Below are 18,073 nucleotides of genomic sequence, written 5' to 3' on the forward strand. Positions count from 1 at the left end.
AGGAAAAAAAAAAAAAAAAGTTAACCCGCCGCTAACATCTTAACATCTTCACACTGCCCGGGGTCGGGCTCTGGTACCATTCATATACCATTTGTAACAGCCCAAGTCACTACTAGTAGATTTTTTCTAGTTTGGCCCGTATCGTAATCAATTTCATTGTTTTTAAAATGCGGTCCACTGGAGAGAAATTTCCACACGCTTTTGTCAAACCCTAATTAAATGAAATCTAACCGGACTCAATATTGGATAATTTGAATTGCTCGAGTTATTGGTTGGTTAAACTATCCTCAACGAAAAATATCTCAAAATTAATAAATATATATAAAAAAAGGTTAACCATCATGAAAATAGGATGTTTATGAGAGAAAAAAATGGGATTTGATTGAAGAGATAGCAGAGGTTGAAAGGATACCAATGTTTTTTTTGTCGTATTCAGTTATTTGCATTAAGCTGAGACGCCGCATCGTCATCGTCCCCTCCTCTTCCCTTTCCCTTACTTTTTCTATTTCCGTAGAATTACAGATACCTTTCCCTATATAAACACCCTTCAAAACTCACCATCACTCTGTTCTTAATTTTACGCCCATTTAGCCCTTTTCAACTAAGCTTCTTACTCATCCCGCGATTCGCTTTCGGTACGTTTCTATTCCGCCCTTTTCTCTCTGTGTGTTACTTCTAGATGGGGTTGTGTTTCTCAGGGGAATGGTCTTTTTAGATCTGTTTGCTAATGGAGATGGGGTTTTTGTTCTTCAGTTTCTTGGTTTAGGTTTCTCTAATGGAGATGGGGTTCTTTGTTTTTGAGTTGATTTTCGTCGCTTCCAACTCCAACCTCGTTCTCGTGGATGGATTTTTATTGGGTTTTCTTTGTTTTCTGGAAACTGTTCTATTTGTTCAACAGTAGGCAATTTTTCATGCTCTGTTTTTTGCTCTGTTTTGTGTGGTGGAGCGTGGTGATGGCTTCATTGAATCATTTTGTTTTCTGGGTGTTCTTATTTGCCAAAGATCATAAGCCAATAGAACTTTTCTCAAGTGATAAACATCGATAATCTTGTTTTCTGGGTGTTCTTATAGGCTCTTTGAATCGGAAGTTCATCATGGTTTTATTAATTGTAACTTGCGCTTGAATTCACTTTTGTTAATTGTTGGGATTGATGCCTTTTTGATTTCTTCTACGGATGATTATGCCTTTCGGATCTGTTTCCCAAGTAATAGACTGATGATTCTTTTCACTTTCAAGTGGTTTGCTTGCATATGAGTTTATCTGCTTCAAAAGAAAGCTTATAGATGCTTGAATTTCTTAATTAAATCAATTGAGCCATCTGGGTCTGTCAAGATCATCGTATTCTGATATTTATGGGAACTTCAGAAATCTTCCACATCATCTCCAGTTGGAGGTTTCGTGAAAGAATGTTCAAGAACTGGCCCTTCAGATTACAATAATCTATGAGCTCAGGAACCAATGAATAATATATTCGAACCAATGGATTAGGATGATAGTTTGGTATCTTATCACTGCTGCAATGGATGGGATGTTTTTGGTTTATTGATGAGTGCCTAGTTCGGCGTGTCTTCATAGCTTCATCTTATCCAAATTCCTGTGTTTTTTTGTCTGTTTCTGTGTGATTTTCTGATCAAATTCTGCAAGATTTCATTAATCTTGTCTTGGAATTTTGTTGTCTTCTTGTTCTTCTGAGTTCTGACATTGTTTTCTGGACATGAAAACAAGACATGGAGCAGCTGTACCTTGTTCCAGATGCTGATGAAGGAGTATCCCATGGCTTTGAATGCAACATATGCCTAGACTCAGTTCAAGATCCTGTTGTAACACTTTGTGGCCATCTCTTCTGTTGGCCCTGCATTTACAAATGGATCCATTACAAGAGCTTGTCCTCACAGCAACAATGCCAGCAAGAGGAATGTCGATGTCCCGTTTGCAAGGCCGAGGTCTCCCACGCCACGCTCGTCCCACTTTACGGCAAATTTCAGACTACACCTCCCTCCAAAACTAAACCACCATCAAATCTTGGTCCAGCCATCCCACGCCGGCCTCTTGGTCCTGCCTGTGGGGCAGAGCCACCAGCATCTCCAAGCGCTCAACTTCATCATCACAACTATTCTCAGTCACACGACGATTACATCGCTTCATCGATGCTTAGCTCGAGCAGTATTACAACGAACATTATCCATCCAGTGATCGGAATGTTCGGTGATGCAGTTTACACAAGAACGTTTGGAAACACGACGACAAACCTTTATACTTATCCTAATTCATATGGTCATGTAAGCAATAGTAGTGTAAGGCTGAGGAGGCACATAATGCAGGCTGATGAGTCGCTGAGCAGAATCTGTTTCTTCCTGTTTTGTTGCTTAGTGTTGTGTCTTTTATTATTCTAAGCCGCTTGCTTTAGATCATTTCTAGCCATTTGGATGTATATATATATATTGATATAGATATATAACATGTCAATACGAGCTTAGTGTAATCATGAATGGATTCACATTGCTTTGATTTGGACATTTCGTAAGCAATCGGTAAGGTGCTGCATTTGTGACCCATCTTCCACATAACACGTCTACTCACCATGTTTTGAAGCTCCAATTGAGTGGAATCGGACTGGATTTGATGGCCTGTTCGTTTGTTTATAATTGAGTGGAGTCGATTGAAATTGTAACACTTCAAGCTCTAAAGGGTTTTCTCTTAAGTGGAAGGGGGTTCCACGTCTCTATAAGAAATGTTTCATTCTCCTCTCTAATCAACATAGGATCTCACAATCCACATCCTTGGGAGTCTAGCGTCCTCGCTGGCACACCACTGGTGCGGCTGACGGCGATACGTAACGAGCCAAAACAGACAATATCTACTAGTGGTGAACTTATTATTACGAATGGTATTAGAGAAAGACACAGAGTGATAGTCGTGTAGTTGAAATGTTAGATATACTACCCCATGGTAAAGTGGAATTACTAATTTAAGAACACACTTTTGCAAAACTTTTTCTATAAAGGTTTGGTAGGTTGTTAATTTTAGCCAGTGTAGGATTAGCTTCATTTACTTTTTTTGTTTTTCGTTTTCAATTTTTTTATATTTTTATATTTTTAATCTAAAAATTTTAAGGAACCAAAATGGATTATCAAATATATATATATATATATATATATATAATAATTAAAAAAATAAATAAGAAATGACCACACATGCCAATAATGTCTCCAAAGAAGAGATGACCGCTCATTATTACTTATCTCTAAAATGCCCCCATCTTTTGCCCCTTCGAAAGGGGTGATCAGATGTCCCTTTCTGTCTTTTTCCACATTCCCTTACCGTCTCCTACAAAATAATAATATAATATATTTTTTAGAAATTAAATTAGAAAATGATGCGTCCTCCATACTCCACCGTTAAATTAGAAAATGAACCTAAATCCACCGCTAGCAGATTTATCAAGGTTTAAGATTTCCATACCTATACAAAGAATGTTTAGTTTCCTCTCCAGCCAATGTGAGATCTCATGCAAGTTAGATAGACGTCCCTCGTCTCTCAAATCCTCAAATCATGGACAAATAAGCATTAAATTCTTCTACATTGGCATGCCTGATTTGATGTGATCCAGTAATATACATACATTGAAGTCTGACCAACAGAGAGCAGAACGGTGAAGAACCAATCTATATATAAAGATACTCCACGCCCTTCCACCTTCATATTATTTACGAGACTTGTGGACCTTTCATTTACAATGACCATGACAATGTTCAACAAAAGTTTGTCCAGCAGCTATGAAGAAAGTAAGACCTACTGTACGCGAAGCCTACTACTGTTCCGACCTCGACGATTTTGAAGGTACTTCCTATACAAAAGCTCCATAAAAATGCACCAACTTGAGATGCTTCATATTTTCCTGCAATCAAGTCGATAAAATTCAGGAACCGATATGAGAAATGGGAGGAGTTTCTAGACAGACTGGTTTGGTTTTCACCTGTAGAGTTTCTTCAGATTGGTAAGGGAAATGGAAACCTGTCGAACAATTCTGCAGAACCTCGGGGCTTTTCATCCATGCTCTTCGGGCATCGCTCACCTTTATTTTGTATTTAAAGATCTATAGCCGAACAGAAAGAGGTGATTGTTAATGGTTACACAGCAGGTAATGAAGGTTTCTTTCCTTTAAAGAAAATATGTAACAGCCCAAGTCCAATCCTAAGCTCGCTACTAGTAGATATTGTCCTCTTTGGACTTCCCTTCAAGGTTTTAAAACGCACCCACTAGGAAGAGGTTTCTACACCCTCACAAGGAATGTTCCGTTCCCCTCTCCAACCGAGGTGAGATCTCACAATCCACCCTCCTTGAGAGTCCAGTATCTTCGTTGACACTCCGCCCAGTGTCTAGCTCTGATACCATTTGTAACAGCCAAAGGCCACTGCTAGCAGATATTGTTCTCTTTGGGCTTTCCCTTTCGAGCTTCCCTCAAGGTTTTAAAACACGTCCACTAGGGAGAGGTTTCCACATCCTTATAAGGAATGCTTCATTCCCCTCTCCAACCGATGTAGGATCTCACACAATAACTTCGGCTCACTCTATTTTATCAGAAACATGTCGTCCATGACATTCTCTTAGATGGAAACTCCCTAGAACAAGCTTATAAATGATAGTCAATCCTTTCTAAACAAGCTCATTTAAAGATCATAATAAAGGATGAGAATGCATTTCACACTGATTTGCCAGGCCAAAATGCTACCCAAGATGACATCTATACGCTACATAAAAGGTTAAAGACTACGGCTTTTGATTACCTTTGCCAACCCTTCAAACTTAATTAAGAAGCTCTGCTTGCTTTACTTGCAATTTATACTTTATATTGACAAAGTAGCATAGTAACTTAAAATATTACTCCAGTACTTAATTAAGTTAGTTAATTTGAATAATCATGAAATGAATCGTGAACATAAGAACCAAGTGATATATGAAGATAATTTCAACCATTCGTAAATCTAATATCATATAATGAACATGTTACTAACATGTTAGTACCCGACCAATTAAAACCAAACGATCATGACTCGTGAACATAAGAACCGATGGGAATAAGAATGTATTTTAACAAAAGCTTATTTCATGTTGCACGTACCTCAGAAAGAGGGATAGTTGGTTTCTCTAGTTCATCCCCATCAACAATTATACCGGTACCTTGACAAGCAGGGCAGAAAACAGAATCAATTTGAGTTTTTATTTGCCTCGTTTCGCCGTTCTTGCTGTATTTGTTGCCCTTAGTCTTGTTCTTTCTCCTGTACCTCCGTCTAACTTTTGAACCACCAAGATTCTTCACACTCATCTCATACTCGCAGAGAAGTATCCAGTGTATAAGGCAAGAGGTATGAAATACATGAAACACCTAAATCAGCAAATGTCGTAAATAAATGAACGCCTAAGCCCGTACCAATATACACATCATAATTGACAATCATATCACAAATTCTGAAAAAGAAAGAACTGACATTACCCCATTAACATTTCTACTACTGCAGGCAAGTCTTCCAGTTTTCATGTTCAAGAGTGTTGCTACATCTTTATGCGTAAGTATCTTCTGTTGACAGATATCACACATCCGCTCTGAAGCTAAACGCTGTTGCCTTTTCAGCTCACGCTTTACTGACTTGTTCAACATGACTGTTGTATTCAAAATTCGATCATCGTATCTATCCAACAACAGTGACGACATGACACAATTAGAAGCTGAAGAATCTTCACCTGACGAATCATATTGATGGCTCATAGACTGACTAACATCCTCAGAATCAGAGAAACATTTCTTTCGTTTCACTCTAGAGTTCTCATCAGTCTCTGGTTCAGCTCCGGTACTTGACGAGAGCAATAACTTGACATCATCGAGCAAGCCCTTTCTACCTAAATCAACATTGTAAGTGAAAGTAACAATAGCACAGTCATGTACAGGAACTTTGACGTTATTCTCAAGCCCGACATTTACTTTTCCCAGCCATTCACACCATATTCTGCTAACCCCACATACGATCCCATCCTTCTCAGTAAACCTTGCAGCAATTTGTCCATAACCCAACTCCCTCACTTTTATATCAGAAATTTCATCCTTAATCAGTACACCAGGAATCACCAAAGGACCATCGTCTCCACCGTCGTCCAAATTCTCGAAGGAACAATCTTCCACGTTCCGCACATTTCCATTAAATTCACCATGGCCATTGCCATTTCCTTTAGAATTATCAACATAGCTGACAATAGCAAGATTGTTATCATTGTTGTGATACTCCAACAACCTTTCCTGATTGTCGTTTAAACTCCGAACCTGGTTATCTCCTTCAACTGGCTTATGGAAGAAAAGAACACCATCATCAAAAGGCCACGGATTTGGTCCTAAGAGTGTGAGCTTAGCAGCAGATAGTCTTTCAGTGTGAAGAGTGCCCTTCAGGTGGTTAAAGAGCACTGAATCACTATAACATGGTGCAAGACACAAAGTGCAGAAGAAAATAAACCTTTTCCCATCTTCTCGTAGCTCAACGTATGAGTGCCCTTGTGACCTTACATTGCGTAGAATCGTTCTAGCAGCTTGTTCTCGAAGACTATATGAAGCAGACTTCGGGAACCCCAACTCCATCCTTCTAGCCATCCAATAACTCTCGCTGAAGAGCTTGGATTCAATTTAAAGATTCAAAAGTTCCTTAAAAAAGAGTCGAGAAAGAGAAACAACAGATATATATATTTTTTTTTTGGAGCTAACAAGTTGGGATTGAGGGATTCGAAGAGAAACTACAGCTTATGAGAGCCATATGAAACCCTAAAGCACTTACAATCGAAAAGAAATATTTCATCGACCATGAAAACTTCGAGTAGTCTCAACAACAGGAACAACCAATTTTCAAATTGAACACAATTCAACAAATATTCTCAGATTCGAGATAGAATCTTCGAAATTTCAGACCAAAACACATCCAAAACCTATGAAATTAATGAAACCCTAAAGAAAACTTAAAAGGGCGTAGGTTTAGATATTCGCTGCGGACTTCGTAATGGTTTTATCGAAAACCGCGGAGTTCTTCCATCCTCGGTGAGCGATACGCGGGAAATGGAATACAAAGCGTGCGAATACGAACCTTCCAACTCCAACTCCATCTCCATTGGTTACAAATCGGAGGGCAAAACGAAGTCGAAGATTTCGAAAAAGGGAGGGGAAATGGATGGAAAAATGATGTAAACCTCACAAATTCCAGAAACCAGCAGATTAAAACTGAGAGCTGAACCGATTTCTTCGAAGATTTTCCCGGAAAGCAAAATACAAACAACCGAAAAATAGTTGAATCGAAAGGAAGAAGACGAACAATGAAGAACATGTGCACTTAATTAATTAAAAAGTATCGTGGGATTGAGCACCGAAACAAAGCAAGTCACGCATTCTGAGCCGTTGGATTGAAAACTTGTTGTTAAGATGTGTGATGGACGGCTCAGATTAGGCAGTTGATATTATAAAGATAGAAGCGAGTGTAGCGGAAGAGGAAGAAGATTCGAATATGAGGAAATCGAGATGCGTAAGTGGATAGTTGGCTTTGTTGATTGAGATAAGCTAAAGAGACAGATTGTTGAAGGATCCATCGCCACGTGCCTTGCTTGTAACGTAAGCCTGGGACCTCGACGCGCCTTACGTACCAATTCTAAACTTCAACTCCAAGTTAAGTCTATTTACTGCTCTTCAAGTTAGAAATTTTGATTCAAAATTATCCACAAATTAGTCTGCTGAATGCGAAAGCTGCCGAGCTTGGCAACGATTTGGGTTTGTTTGGATGGATTAGGACTATAAGCTTGCAATCTGGGTAGCTTACTGTATCACTCCCGGTTCTGTCGGTTTTGCAACTTTTTTGTGCACATAAACTGTTTGATAAAAGGGCTGAGAGAAAATTTCCCCCTTTTTCCCATCCGGGCTTTCTAGGAAAGCTTTTAAAACAGTTAAGTTGTTCGGTAATTTCGAACATCTGCATCTCTCAAGAGCCATTTTGTCCTTCCTCTTATGTGGGTTATAAACAAAGTGTGAGATCCAACATCGGTTGAGGAGGAGAACGGGTGTGGGAATGTAAGCCCCGAATGGGTGGATGTGAGATCCCACATCGGTTGGAGAGGTGAACGGAACACCCTTTATAAGGATGTGAAAACCTCTTCCTAGACGCATTCTACAAACGTTGAGGCGTGAAAGGGAAAATCCAAAGAGAACAATATTTGTTAGAGGTGGATTTGGGCTGTTACAAATGGTATCAGAGGCAGACACGGGATGATGTTCCAGCGAGGAGGCTGAACCCCGAAGGGGTGGACACGAGGATGCGTGCTAGCAAGGACGCTGGGCCCCAAAGGAGAGTGGATTGTAAGATCCCACATTGGTTGAAGAGGAGAACGAAGCATTCTTTTAAGGGTGTAGAAACCTCTCCCCACTGGACGCCTTTTAAAAACCTGGAATGAAACTCTAAAGAGGACAATATCTACTAGCGCTGTGCTTGGACTTTACACGTAGAACGGTAGGATTCATGGTCTTGGAGAGGCAGTGGTGAAGGCAGCCATTGTTAAGTGCAGAACCAGAAACATTCAGCGTATGGGTCTTCATGTTAATCCTCTGAGGACTGCGGCTATGAATCTCTACAAGAAGGTTGGGTTCCACTACTCTGCGGATCGAGATGGCTATAGAAGGTACATGATGAGCACTTCTATTGCAATTTTATCATGCCAGTGTGGAAATACTTGATGATGGCGATGAATTTATGGATCATATGCAGGCAGAACATTTGATTACATTAAGAAAAAAAGGAACCAAATGAAGACAACTAAAAGCGATTGTCTCAGGGTACGTCTCTCTTGTTTGCAATGGCACTAAAAGCAATTGGCTCACGTCGCTATACGACCATGAGTATGCTCCACTTCTTAAGAATGCTCTTCATTCACCAATTACATGTGTCATTGGGTCCAACCCCACCGCTAGCTAGCTAATATTGTCTTTTTTGGATTTTATCTTTTGGACTTCCACTCAAGGTTTTAAAACGCATCCATTAGTGAGAGGTTTCCACACCCTTATAAAAGATGTTTCGTTCCCAGGTTTCCACACCCTTATAAACAATGTTTCGTTCCCCTTTCTAACCGATGTGGAATCTCACAATCCACTCCCCTTGGGGACCCAACGTCCTCGCTGGCACACCGCCCGGTATCTGCCTCTGATACCATTTGTAACGACCTAAGGTCACTGCTAGCAGATATTGTTCTCTTTGAGTTTTTCCTTCGGACTGATTAGAACGGAATGATTAGAACGGATGATTTCCAGTGTTTTCTTATTTCAACCCAAGTTGTTGAGCATATTAATTACCCTGTTCATGCCATAAAATCAATATCTTCCTTTGACCCTTGCAGTAAGCCTGCAACACAAGCAGCATATTAACTTGTGTTGAATCCTCCCACTGCAGTTTAGGTGTGCCATCTCCTCCATTGGGCTCACTCATTTATGGCATGTACTTGGCTTTATATTGATTCATTTTGCCATTCTTTTCCTCCCAGGAAAGAAACTAAACCCGAAAACTCGAACCGGTCATGGAGTTCTTGGTAGCAACATAATGTAAATCAACCCTCTCGTGGATCATAGTAAGCTATTCTCTTCTTGAACTCTGTAGATCATGTCAGCACAAGCTTAGTTTGTAGAATTGAATAAGATCATGTTTAGAGGCTCTTAAATTTCAAACCCAAAATTTATTTTTACTGATCTGTTCTGATGTCATATTGACAATATAACATATAGAAATCATCAGTTTCCTATTGGTATCTGTTTTTAAAATCCTTTTCAGATATGATTCGTTAGCCACGTGTTTTCATCATGCCTTGATTTTGCTGCATCTTTGTTTGCATGTATCTTGGCATCAGGTATTAAACGTTCATAGTTCTTGAGTAATCTAATAGACTTTAATAATAACAAAAACAGATTATATTATTGTTAATTTCAGATCTTACCACTCACTGTAGTCAGTCTGTCATTTGTTCAGATCTTCTAAGATACAAGATCTTGTAACGAACTTACTCCTTGCTTTTAAATTCTACCTTGAAAAGCTTATCAACATTTTGGTTTGGTTCCTGGAGTTTTTAAAAGTCGTCCTGTAATGACCCAGATCCATCATTAGCAGATATTGTTCTCTTTGGGCTTTCCGTTTCGGGCTTCCCCTCAAGGCTTTAAAACGTGTCTGGGGAAGGTTTCCACACCCCTATAAAGGGAGTTTTGTTCTCCTCTCCCAACCAATGTGGGACATCATAATCCACCCCCTTCGGGGTCCAACTTCCTCGCTGGCACTCTTTCTTTTCTCCAATCGATGTGGGGCCCCTGCCAAATCCACCCCTTTTGGGGCTAGTGTCCTTAGGCACACTGTCTCGTGTTTACTCCCTTGGGGAACAATGTCCTCACTGGCACATAGTCTAGTGTCTGGCCCTGATACCATTTGTAACGACCCAGATCCATCGCACGTCCTCACTGATTTAAAACGCATCTACGAGGGAGAGGTTTCACACCCTTATAAGGAATACTTCGTTCATCTCTCCAACCGATGTGGGTTCTCACAATCCATCCCCTTGGGTGCCAGCGTCTTGGCTTTAACGCTATTTGTAATGGCCTAAGCCCACCGAACAGATATCGTTCGGTTTAGTCCATTACGTATCGTCGTCAGCCTCACGATTTTAGAATGTGTCTACTGAGAAGAGTTTTTCACACTTTTATAAGGAATGTTTTGTTTCTCTCTCTAATCAACGTGGGATCTCGCAAGTTGAGTCTCGAACATATTCGAGGTCTCATCTTTATCTCCTTCGCCTACAATTCTTAGAATAGACGTCTCATCCTATCGATTCAAAGGCATCGTTATGAATTTGGTAGGTGTGATTACACTGGGAGAGAATTTGCATGTGAAAAGGGACAGATAAGAGGGGCCTTGGAGATTCAAGGAATTGATTACAAACATCCAACCAAGTGGGTCCAGTTTGTTATGGATATTGGATTTATTTGCAAACTCTTTGGATTATTTGTCTAAAAAAAACAATTTTTTTAAAATTATAATAATTATTTTTTCTTTTTCTTTTTGATTTAATTCATACAAACGGCCTAATTGTGAACAAATACTTCAAAGTCTTCCGTCGCCGTATTCATCGGACACTGATCTCACAAAAATGCTTTTCTCACCCTCTCCTTCCTTGTCTCTTTCACCCAAAACAAAAACAAATATTATTCTCACTTTTTTCCCATTTTTTTTTTGTTTTCGATCTCCGCTCCTCCTCGTGTTTCTTTTAAAACACGTAGTCTTTATATCTAAGCTTTCTCATTACACGTTTATTAAGGAGAGGCTTCTACGCCTTTAGAAGAAATGTTTCTTCAATCGATGTGGAATTTCACAATTCACATTTTGGAGCCAGAGCACACGGTCCAATGTCTGCCTTTGATCCAAGCTCAAGCCCACCACTCAATACTTGCTAGTAGTGGAATGGTAAGCATTCTCCCTAGCACATAGTCCAATGTCTGGCTTTGATCCAAGCTCAAGCCTATCACTCACTACTTGCTAGTAGTGAAATGGTAAATATTCTCGCTAGCACACAGTCCAATGTCTGACTTTGATCCAAGCTCAAGCCCACCACTCAGTACTTGCTAGCAGTGGAATGATAAGCATTCTCACTAGCCCACAGTCCAATGTCTGGCTTTGATCCAAGCTCAAGCCTATCACTCACTACTTGCTAGTAGTGAAACGGTAAATATTCTCGCTAGCACACAGTCCAATGTCTGACTTTGATCCAAGCTCAAGCCCACCACTCAGTACTTGCTAGCAGTGGAATGATAAGCATTCTCACTAGCACACAGTCCAATGTCTGGCTTTGATCCAAGCTCAAGCCTATCACTCACTACTTGCTAGTAGTGAAATGGTAAATATTCTCGCTAGCACACAGTCCAATGTCTGGCTTTGATCCAAGCTTAAGCCCACCACTCAGTACTTACTAGCAGTGGAATGGTAAGCATTTTCACTATCACGCAGTCTAATGTCTGGCTTTGATCCAAGCTCACCACTCAATACTTGCTAGCAATGGAATGGTAAGCATTCTCACTAGCACACAATCCAACATCTAGCTTTGATCCAAGCTCAAGCCCACCACTCAGTACTTGCTAGCAGTGGAATGGTAAGCATTCTCACTAGCACGGTCTAAGCTCAAGCCCACCAAACAGTGGAATGGTAGTTTTGAGACAAATACTTCGAAAAGAATAATGGCAATTTTGAGACAAAGAGCCAAGGACAAATATTAAATATTAAATTTCTAAATTTAACGAGTGTATTTCTAATAAATATTAAATTTAATCCTTAAGGTTATAGTTTATTACAGATATTTTTTTTCCAACAAAAAATAGTTTGTATTAATAGACCTTTTTATAAATTTTGAAAATATATTGTCACGTCATGAATATTAACTATATGTTATATGAATTTAATGAATTTAGCAGTTCTATTTGTATATTTTAAAATTTTATTAATATTTAATAAACAAAATCAGAGTTAAAAGAGAATATATATTATATGATTTTAATAAATTTAGTAGTATGGTAGGGCACGTGGCCAAATTAACGGTGGAAAAACACTATTATCTTAGACGCCGTACGATTATGCGAAATTAACGCTTCAACTGTCGAAGGGTCCCACATGAGGGGCATTCTGTAATTAAAGTCAAAATCAGTGGTCCATTTGATATTACCATTGATACTTTATTATATTTACTTAACGGCCCCCTTCCAGTCTGACCTGCAACATCTTCTTATACTTCCTCTCCAACAAACACCGCCGGCACACCCTCCACAATCCTCTCACTCAACTGTTTTTCTCGGTCACTGTGCTCGCCGGAGACTGACATTATCGGCTGAGCAAGCGGTGTCGCCGCCTATACAGACGCAAATGCATCTCCTCCTCCACTGCCGTGGTTTTCGGCTCATTAGAGCTTTGTTCTGTGCTGCGGCTGTGCTTGAGTGGTTCACGGCGACGGCTCAGCTCCAACACCATGTGGCGGATCTACATTGGCTTCCAGCCACCGCCACGTGGTACGGAAGTCCCGAGGGAGACGGTAGCGACGGTACGGCGGTTCCATTTCCCTACATTTTTTTTTCGTTTTGGGCTTATTAGGGTCGGTAAATCATGGGTCGGCTCTGTTTTTGTGAAATACTACCTGGGAGTTACCGTCATTGAGTCAATTCGGTCAAAAATTGATTATATGCGGTTGAATTAACAAAAACCCAGTTCATAAATCACTTAAACCAACCGTAATTTCACCATTTTGAAGTTCATTGCTGCTATAAATTAAGCGATCTGAGCTGTGAAATCGCAGGTGGAGCATGTGGGTATGGTAATTTAGTGGATGTGAAGCCTCTAAAGGCAAGAGTTGGGGCTGTGAGTCCAGTTCTGTTCAGAAATGGCGAAGGTTGTGGAGCTTGTTACAAAGTAAAATGTTTAGACAACAACATTTGCTCTAGACGAGCAGTGACTATAATCGTGACCGACGAATGCCCCGGTGGGTATTGTTCCAATGGCAACACCCACTTCGATCTGAGCGGCGCCGCCTTCGGCCGCATGGCCATCACCGGCGAAGGTGGGCAGCTCAGAAACCGAGGCGAAATCCCAGTTATTTACCGACGGTACAAATTCGTTCCAACTCTGTTTCATTTTTTTTATCTCTGCTTCTCTATTTTGTCGCTTATTTTTGGATGTTGTAAATGTGTAGGACGCCGTGTAAGTACCCAGGCAAGCACATTGCGTTCCATGTCAATGAAGGGTCGACAGATTACTGGCTCTCACTCTTGGTTGAATTCGAGGACGGCGATGGCGACATCGGCGCAATGCAAATCAAAGAAGTAAGTATAAAAACACACCCTCTTGGCCTTTCTCAAGCATATTCCATTGCTTTAATCACAATAATTTAAGACAAAAAAAGATAGAAAAGCTGGGTGTTTTAGAGGGCGTGGTGCTTAATTACACGTTGAAAGTTGAATCCCAGTGGAAGAATCTTTAGAAGGAAAAGCATGCACTTAGCCACATGATTATAAAAGAATTGTGGGTGACTAAACATGATATTGACCAAAGGAAATGCATGTTTTGTGGCAGGCAGGGTCGGCGGGGGAGTGGGTGGATATGAACCATCTGTGGGGGGCAAATTGGTGCATCATTGGAGGGCCTTTAAAGGGGCCATTCTCAGTGAGATTAACAACGTTGTCGACAGGAAGAAGCCTCTCAGCAAGGGATATAATCCCAAGGAATTGGTCTCCCAAAGCCACTTACACTTCCAGGCTTAATTTCTTCTCTTAATAAACAAAGAGATAAAAAGAGGAGTTTTTGTTGCTTTCTTTACTTAGTTTTGTTCCTTATTATAATGCACAAACCCATATTAGCTTCCTTTTTGTTTTATGCCTAAAGGGAAGACTTCAGGGCAGGAAAAGTAGCCGTTATCCGTTTTCTTTAGTGAAAAAGTGAGCGTTGGAGTGCGAAATGGCATCCAATGAATGTATCTTTTGTTTGTTTAGTTGTGGAGTGTGTTGGATATTGAATATTGAATGTTGATAGCCCTCTCCTAAAGTGGAGAGAGAGCGTGGTGTTGTTGTGTATTATTAATTCTTAAACACCGTTCATCTAAATAGAAGCATGCTGCTCGATCTTAGGAACTTGTTTCCCTTATTGATTGTTGATTTAAAAAGCCGATGAGAACAAAGATATAACAGCCTAAGTCCACTACGGGCAGATATTGTCTACTTATGACTCGTTATGTACCACCGTCAGTCTTAAGGAGAGATTTCCACGTTCTTATAAGAGATGTTTCGTATCTCTTTCTAACCAATGTGAGATCTCACAATTCACCCCTTTTGGATCCAACAGCCTAAGTCCACCACGGGCAGATATTGTCTACTTACAAATATTGTCTACTTATGACTCGTTATGTACCACCGTCAGTCTTAAGGAGAGATTTTCACGTTCTTATAAGAGATGTTTCGTATCCTTTTCTAACCGATGTGAGATCTCACAATCCACCCCTTGATGATCCAACGTCTTTGTTTGGCACACTTGCACACTGTCCAATGTTTGGCTCTAATATCATTTGTAGCAGCCCAAGCCCACCGATAGCCGATATTGTCCACTTTGGCATGCTACGTATCACTGTCAGCTTCACAATACTAGGGAAGGGAAAAGTTTTTACATCCTTGTAAGAAATGTTTCATTTCTCTCTCTAACTAATGTAGGATCTCACTGAAGATTTTCCACCCATTTTTCGAGTTCGTGCAGCATGAGAAAAATTAACACAAAACGTTAAAAAACTTAATGACGTGACAAAAACTATCTCGACATATCTTTAGTATCCTAGTTGGTGGCTCGTTTACTACAATACAATACCCGAACATCCATCGTGCCTTCAAAAACTCCATTGCCTAATTAATGTGAACTTTCTCAATTCTGAATGAAATTCAGTTTCCCTACTTGTAGACATCGATTGCTGATATGATATAATTAGAAATGCTTTGGACTCTGACCCAACTACTTGACCAGTCAGACCACCAGTGATGGTTGAATCATCAGTGCTACCCCTGAATGTTCCCTCCCATAGTTATGCGTATCAAATAACAACATGGACTGCTGCTCTACAACTTTGCAAGTCTGTATTCTCAACTTTTCTATCAACAGAGGACCCATAAGATGAACTGCTAATAATTTCTTACTCTGCACAAGTTGACACCAACTGAACAGTTCGTTCAGCATCGGTTGTAGTAGGACCCTCGACCTCTATTTCGGGTCGATCGGGAGTATCATTAGCATCCATATCTTTTGCAGGAGACATAGGAGCTTCCTTGTCCTCAACATCCTTCCCTTCGGATTTCGTCCCTTCCTTCGTATCTTTGCCATCCTTGCTATCTTTGGCCGGTTCGGGTGGAGGAGGCATCATATGAGGCGGAGGAGTCTGTTTCAACTTCAAAAGAATCTGCCTCATTCGAGATAGATCGGTCGGTTTTCCAGGTTTCGGACCGAAGGATTCTTATCAGCATCTTTCTTTCCTCTTCTCTTCTCAATATTAGGAACCTCTCGTGGGATGATTTCTGCTATTGCTTTCCAGTAATGTTCGTGAGCTTCTTTGTGGAATCTTTCCTGGTTTATTAGGTAAAGCTGCACAGAATTGGACAATAAATAACAATACACAGCAAGGAGACATTCACAAAATGCTTTCAGAGGCTTTTACCTTCTCTCTTTCTCTATTGTGAGTTCTATTTGTTTCAGAATTGAGCCTCCTTTTCTCATAAAAGGATGCTTTATACTCTTCAGCTTCATTCATTATTTGATTTCTCATCTCCTTTTCTTTCTTCTGTTTCTCCTCAACATCTATGGCGTTTTGTCTGCACCATAAAGTTTATAGCTATCAACAGTTTCAAACTTATGAGAAATAGAGTTCATCTTGGAAATAAGAGAAAGCAGAGAAGTACAGATCCTAATAATTCAGACTGTGCAACAAGACAGAATTTTCAAACATACAATCACAGCGTAAACCTTTACAAAGAGGCGGTAACGACCCAAGCCTAGTAGATACTGTTTTCTTTGGGCTTTTCCTTCTGAGCTTCCCCTCAAGGTTTTTACACCTTTATAAAGAATGCTTCGTTCCCCTCTCCAACCAATTTGGGATCTCACAATCCACCCCCTACGGGGTCCAGCGTCCTCGTTGACACTTGTTCCCCTCTCAAATCGATGTGGGATCTCACAATCCACCCCCTTTGGGGCCAGCGTCTTTGTTAGCACTCGTTCCCCTCTCCAATTGGTATGTGATCTCACAATCCACCCCTTTGGTGGCCAGTGTCCTCGAACTTGTTCCTCTCTTCAATTGGTGTGGGGTCTCACAATCCACCCCCTTTGGGACCCAGCGTCTTCGCTAGCAGTCGTTCCCCTCTCCAATCGGTATGAGATCTCACAATCTACCTCTTTGGAGGCAGCGTCCTTGAACTTGTTCCTCTCTTCCATTGGTGTGGGGTCTCACAATCCACCCCCTTTGGGGCCAGCGTCTACGCTGGCACTCGTTCCCTTCTCCAATCGGTATGGGATCTCACAATCCACCCCTTTGGGGGGCCAGCGTCCTCGAACTTGTTCCTCTCTTCAATTGGTGTGGGGTCTCACAATCAATCCACCCACTTCCATGAATCATGTGTAATAAACTTGTATACATAAACACAAACTAGATGATAATTGTTGTAAAAACTAAGAAAACCATATATAAATCATAAGACTACGGTTGAGCTGCATTAACACAGAGCTCTGCAGGATGAAATTTAGTAACAAAGAAGATCTAAACCACCGGTTAAGCAAACAACTTAGGCTATGGGGTGAATTTTGTATGTCATTATGAAGAGAATGGACAATCTCCAGAGATTTCATGTCAGATTCAAGCTCAAAAGTTAAACCATCAACTTGAAGAACCTCAAAATTTATAAACGATTTCATTTCAATCACAGATCTAAAACCAATTCAATCTCTCTCTCTAGAAGAAGAAACATTAACGCTAGTAAAGAACGTACCGTCGCCATTCGCGTCGAGCATGGCCATCCTCTCGCATTTCGCTCGGGTCGGGGAGAATCGGTCCATCGGAGACAAAAATACCGCCATTGTCAATACCACCAAGGCTGGCGGCAACATTGTAATGCTCTCCATCAGCCTCAACATGATCAAATGGAGATGCGTAGCTCGGATTAGGATCCGAAACTCCGAAGTCGTAAACGTCGGATAAATTAGGACTAGTGGTGTTTCCGGCGCTGTGGACATCGGAAACGACGTCGTCTTCATGAGGGAGTTGGTCGGCGGTAGAGAAAGTGGTAGAAGAATCATAACGGTGGGAAGGGAGAGAAGAGTCATAACCCATGTAGGCATCGTCGTCAAAGGGCGGCGTTGTAGGCGAATGGCGCCGCTGTTCTTCGTGTTCTTCATTGCCGAAAGCGTCGAAGGAAGCCATTGTTGTGAATCGGGATTGGATTTCTGAGTTCGTTGAGGTTAGGGAATT

General features: G+C 40.7%; 3 protein-coding genes and 1 pseudogene across 9 annotated transcripts; 2 read left to right on the forward strand and 2 right to left on the reverse strand.

Moving 5' to 3' along the window:
• The first annotated feature begins 449 nt into the window (after nt 1-449).
• On the forward strand, nt 450-2,515 carry LOC111777850 (E3 ubiquitin-protein ligase RMA1H1). Of its 2 annotated transcripts, none has more exons than XM_087118670.1 (2): nt 450-635; nt 754-2,515. In XM_087118670.1, the coding sequence occupies exon 2, from the start codon at nt 1,729-1,731 to the stop codon at nt 2,392-2,394; it is 666 nt and encodes a 221-aa protein (XP_086974796.1). In that variant the 5' UTR covers nt 450-635; nt 754-1,728; the 3' UTR covers nt 2,395-2,515. The 2 variants fall into 2 exon arrangements, with proteins under 2 accessions (XP_086974796.1, XP_023513341.1); XM_023657573.2 differs by having other exon boundaries at nt 455-635; nt 1,727-2,515.
• Nucleotides 2,516-3,126: 611 nt separating this feature from the next.
• LOC111777240 (acyl-UDP-N-acetylglucosamine O-acyltransferase) lies at nt 3,127-7,363 on the reverse strand. 3 transcript variants are annotated; one of them, XM_087118567.1, is made up of 5 exons: nt 5,496-7,360; nt 5,124-5,387; nt 3,978-4,097; nt 3,826-3,899; nt 3,127-3,328 (listed from the first exon to the last, which is right to left on the reverse strand). In XM_087118567.1, exons 1-4 carry the CDS (start codon nt 6,636-6,638, stop codon nt 3,849-3,851), a joined length of 1,578 nt encoding a protein of 525 aa, XP_086974693.1. In that variant the 5' UTR covers nt 6,639-7,360; the 3' UTR covers nt 3,127-3,328; nt 3,826-3,848. The 3 variants fall into 3 exon arrangements, with proteins under 3 accessions (XP_086974693.1, XP_086974694.1, XP_086974692.1); XM_087118568.1 differs by lacking the exon at nt 3,127-3,328 and having other exon boundaries at nt 3,563-3,899; nt 5,496-5,662; nt 5,744-7,361; XM_087118566.1 differs by lacking the exons at nt 3,127-3,328; nt 3,826-3,899 and having other exon boundaries at nt 3,906-4,097; nt 5,496-7,363.
• A 1,141-nt stretch (nt 7,364-8,504) lies between these two features.
• On the forward strand, nt 8,505-14,657 carry LOC111776912 (expansin-B3). Of its 3 annotated transcripts, none has more exons than XM_087118569.1 (8): nt 8,505-8,698; nt 8,785-8,852; nt 9,410-9,467; nt 9,554-9,637; nt 12,608-13,132; nt 13,385-13,691; nt 13,778-13,907; nt 14,158-14,657. In XM_087118569.1, exons 5-8 carry the CDS (start codon nt 12,958-12,960, stop codon nt 14,356-14,358), a joined length of 813 nt encoding a protein of 270 aa, XP_086974695.1. In that variant the 5' UTR covers nt 8,505-8,698; nt 8,785-8,852; nt 9,410-9,467; nt 9,554-9,637; nt 12,608-12,957; the 3' UTR covers nt 14,359-14,657. The 3 variants fall into 3 exon arrangements, with proteins under 3 accessions (XP_086974695.1, XP_086974696.1, XP_023512091.2); XM_087118570.1 differs by having other exon boundaries at nt 12,802-13,132; XM_023656323.2 differs by lacking the exons at nt 8,505-8,698; nt 8,785-8,852; nt 9,410-9,467; nt 9,554-9,637 and having other exon boundaries at nt 12,356-13,132.
• A 672-nt stretch (nt 14,658-15,329) lies between these two features.
• LOC111777101 (clathrin light chain 1-like) lies at nt 15,330-18,064 on the reverse strand (annotated as a pseudogene). The gene is made up of 3 exons (XR_015412141.1): nt 17,595-18,064; nt 16,274-16,427; nt 15,330-16,200 (listed from the first exon to the last, which is right to left on the reverse strand). The product of XR_015412141.1 is annotated as a clathrin light chain 1-like (transcript).
• Nucleotides 18,065-18,073: the final 9 nt, after the last annotated feature.

The sequence above is a fragment of the Cucurbita pepo genome, chromosome 16 (genome assembly GCF_057944985.1).
Source record: "Cucurbita pepo subsp. pepo isolate OVF chromosome 16, ASM5794498v1, whole genome shotgun sequence".
NCBI lineage: Eukaryota > Viridiplantae > Streptophyta > Magnoliopsida > Cucurbitales > Cucurbitaceae > Cucurbita > Cucurbita pepo.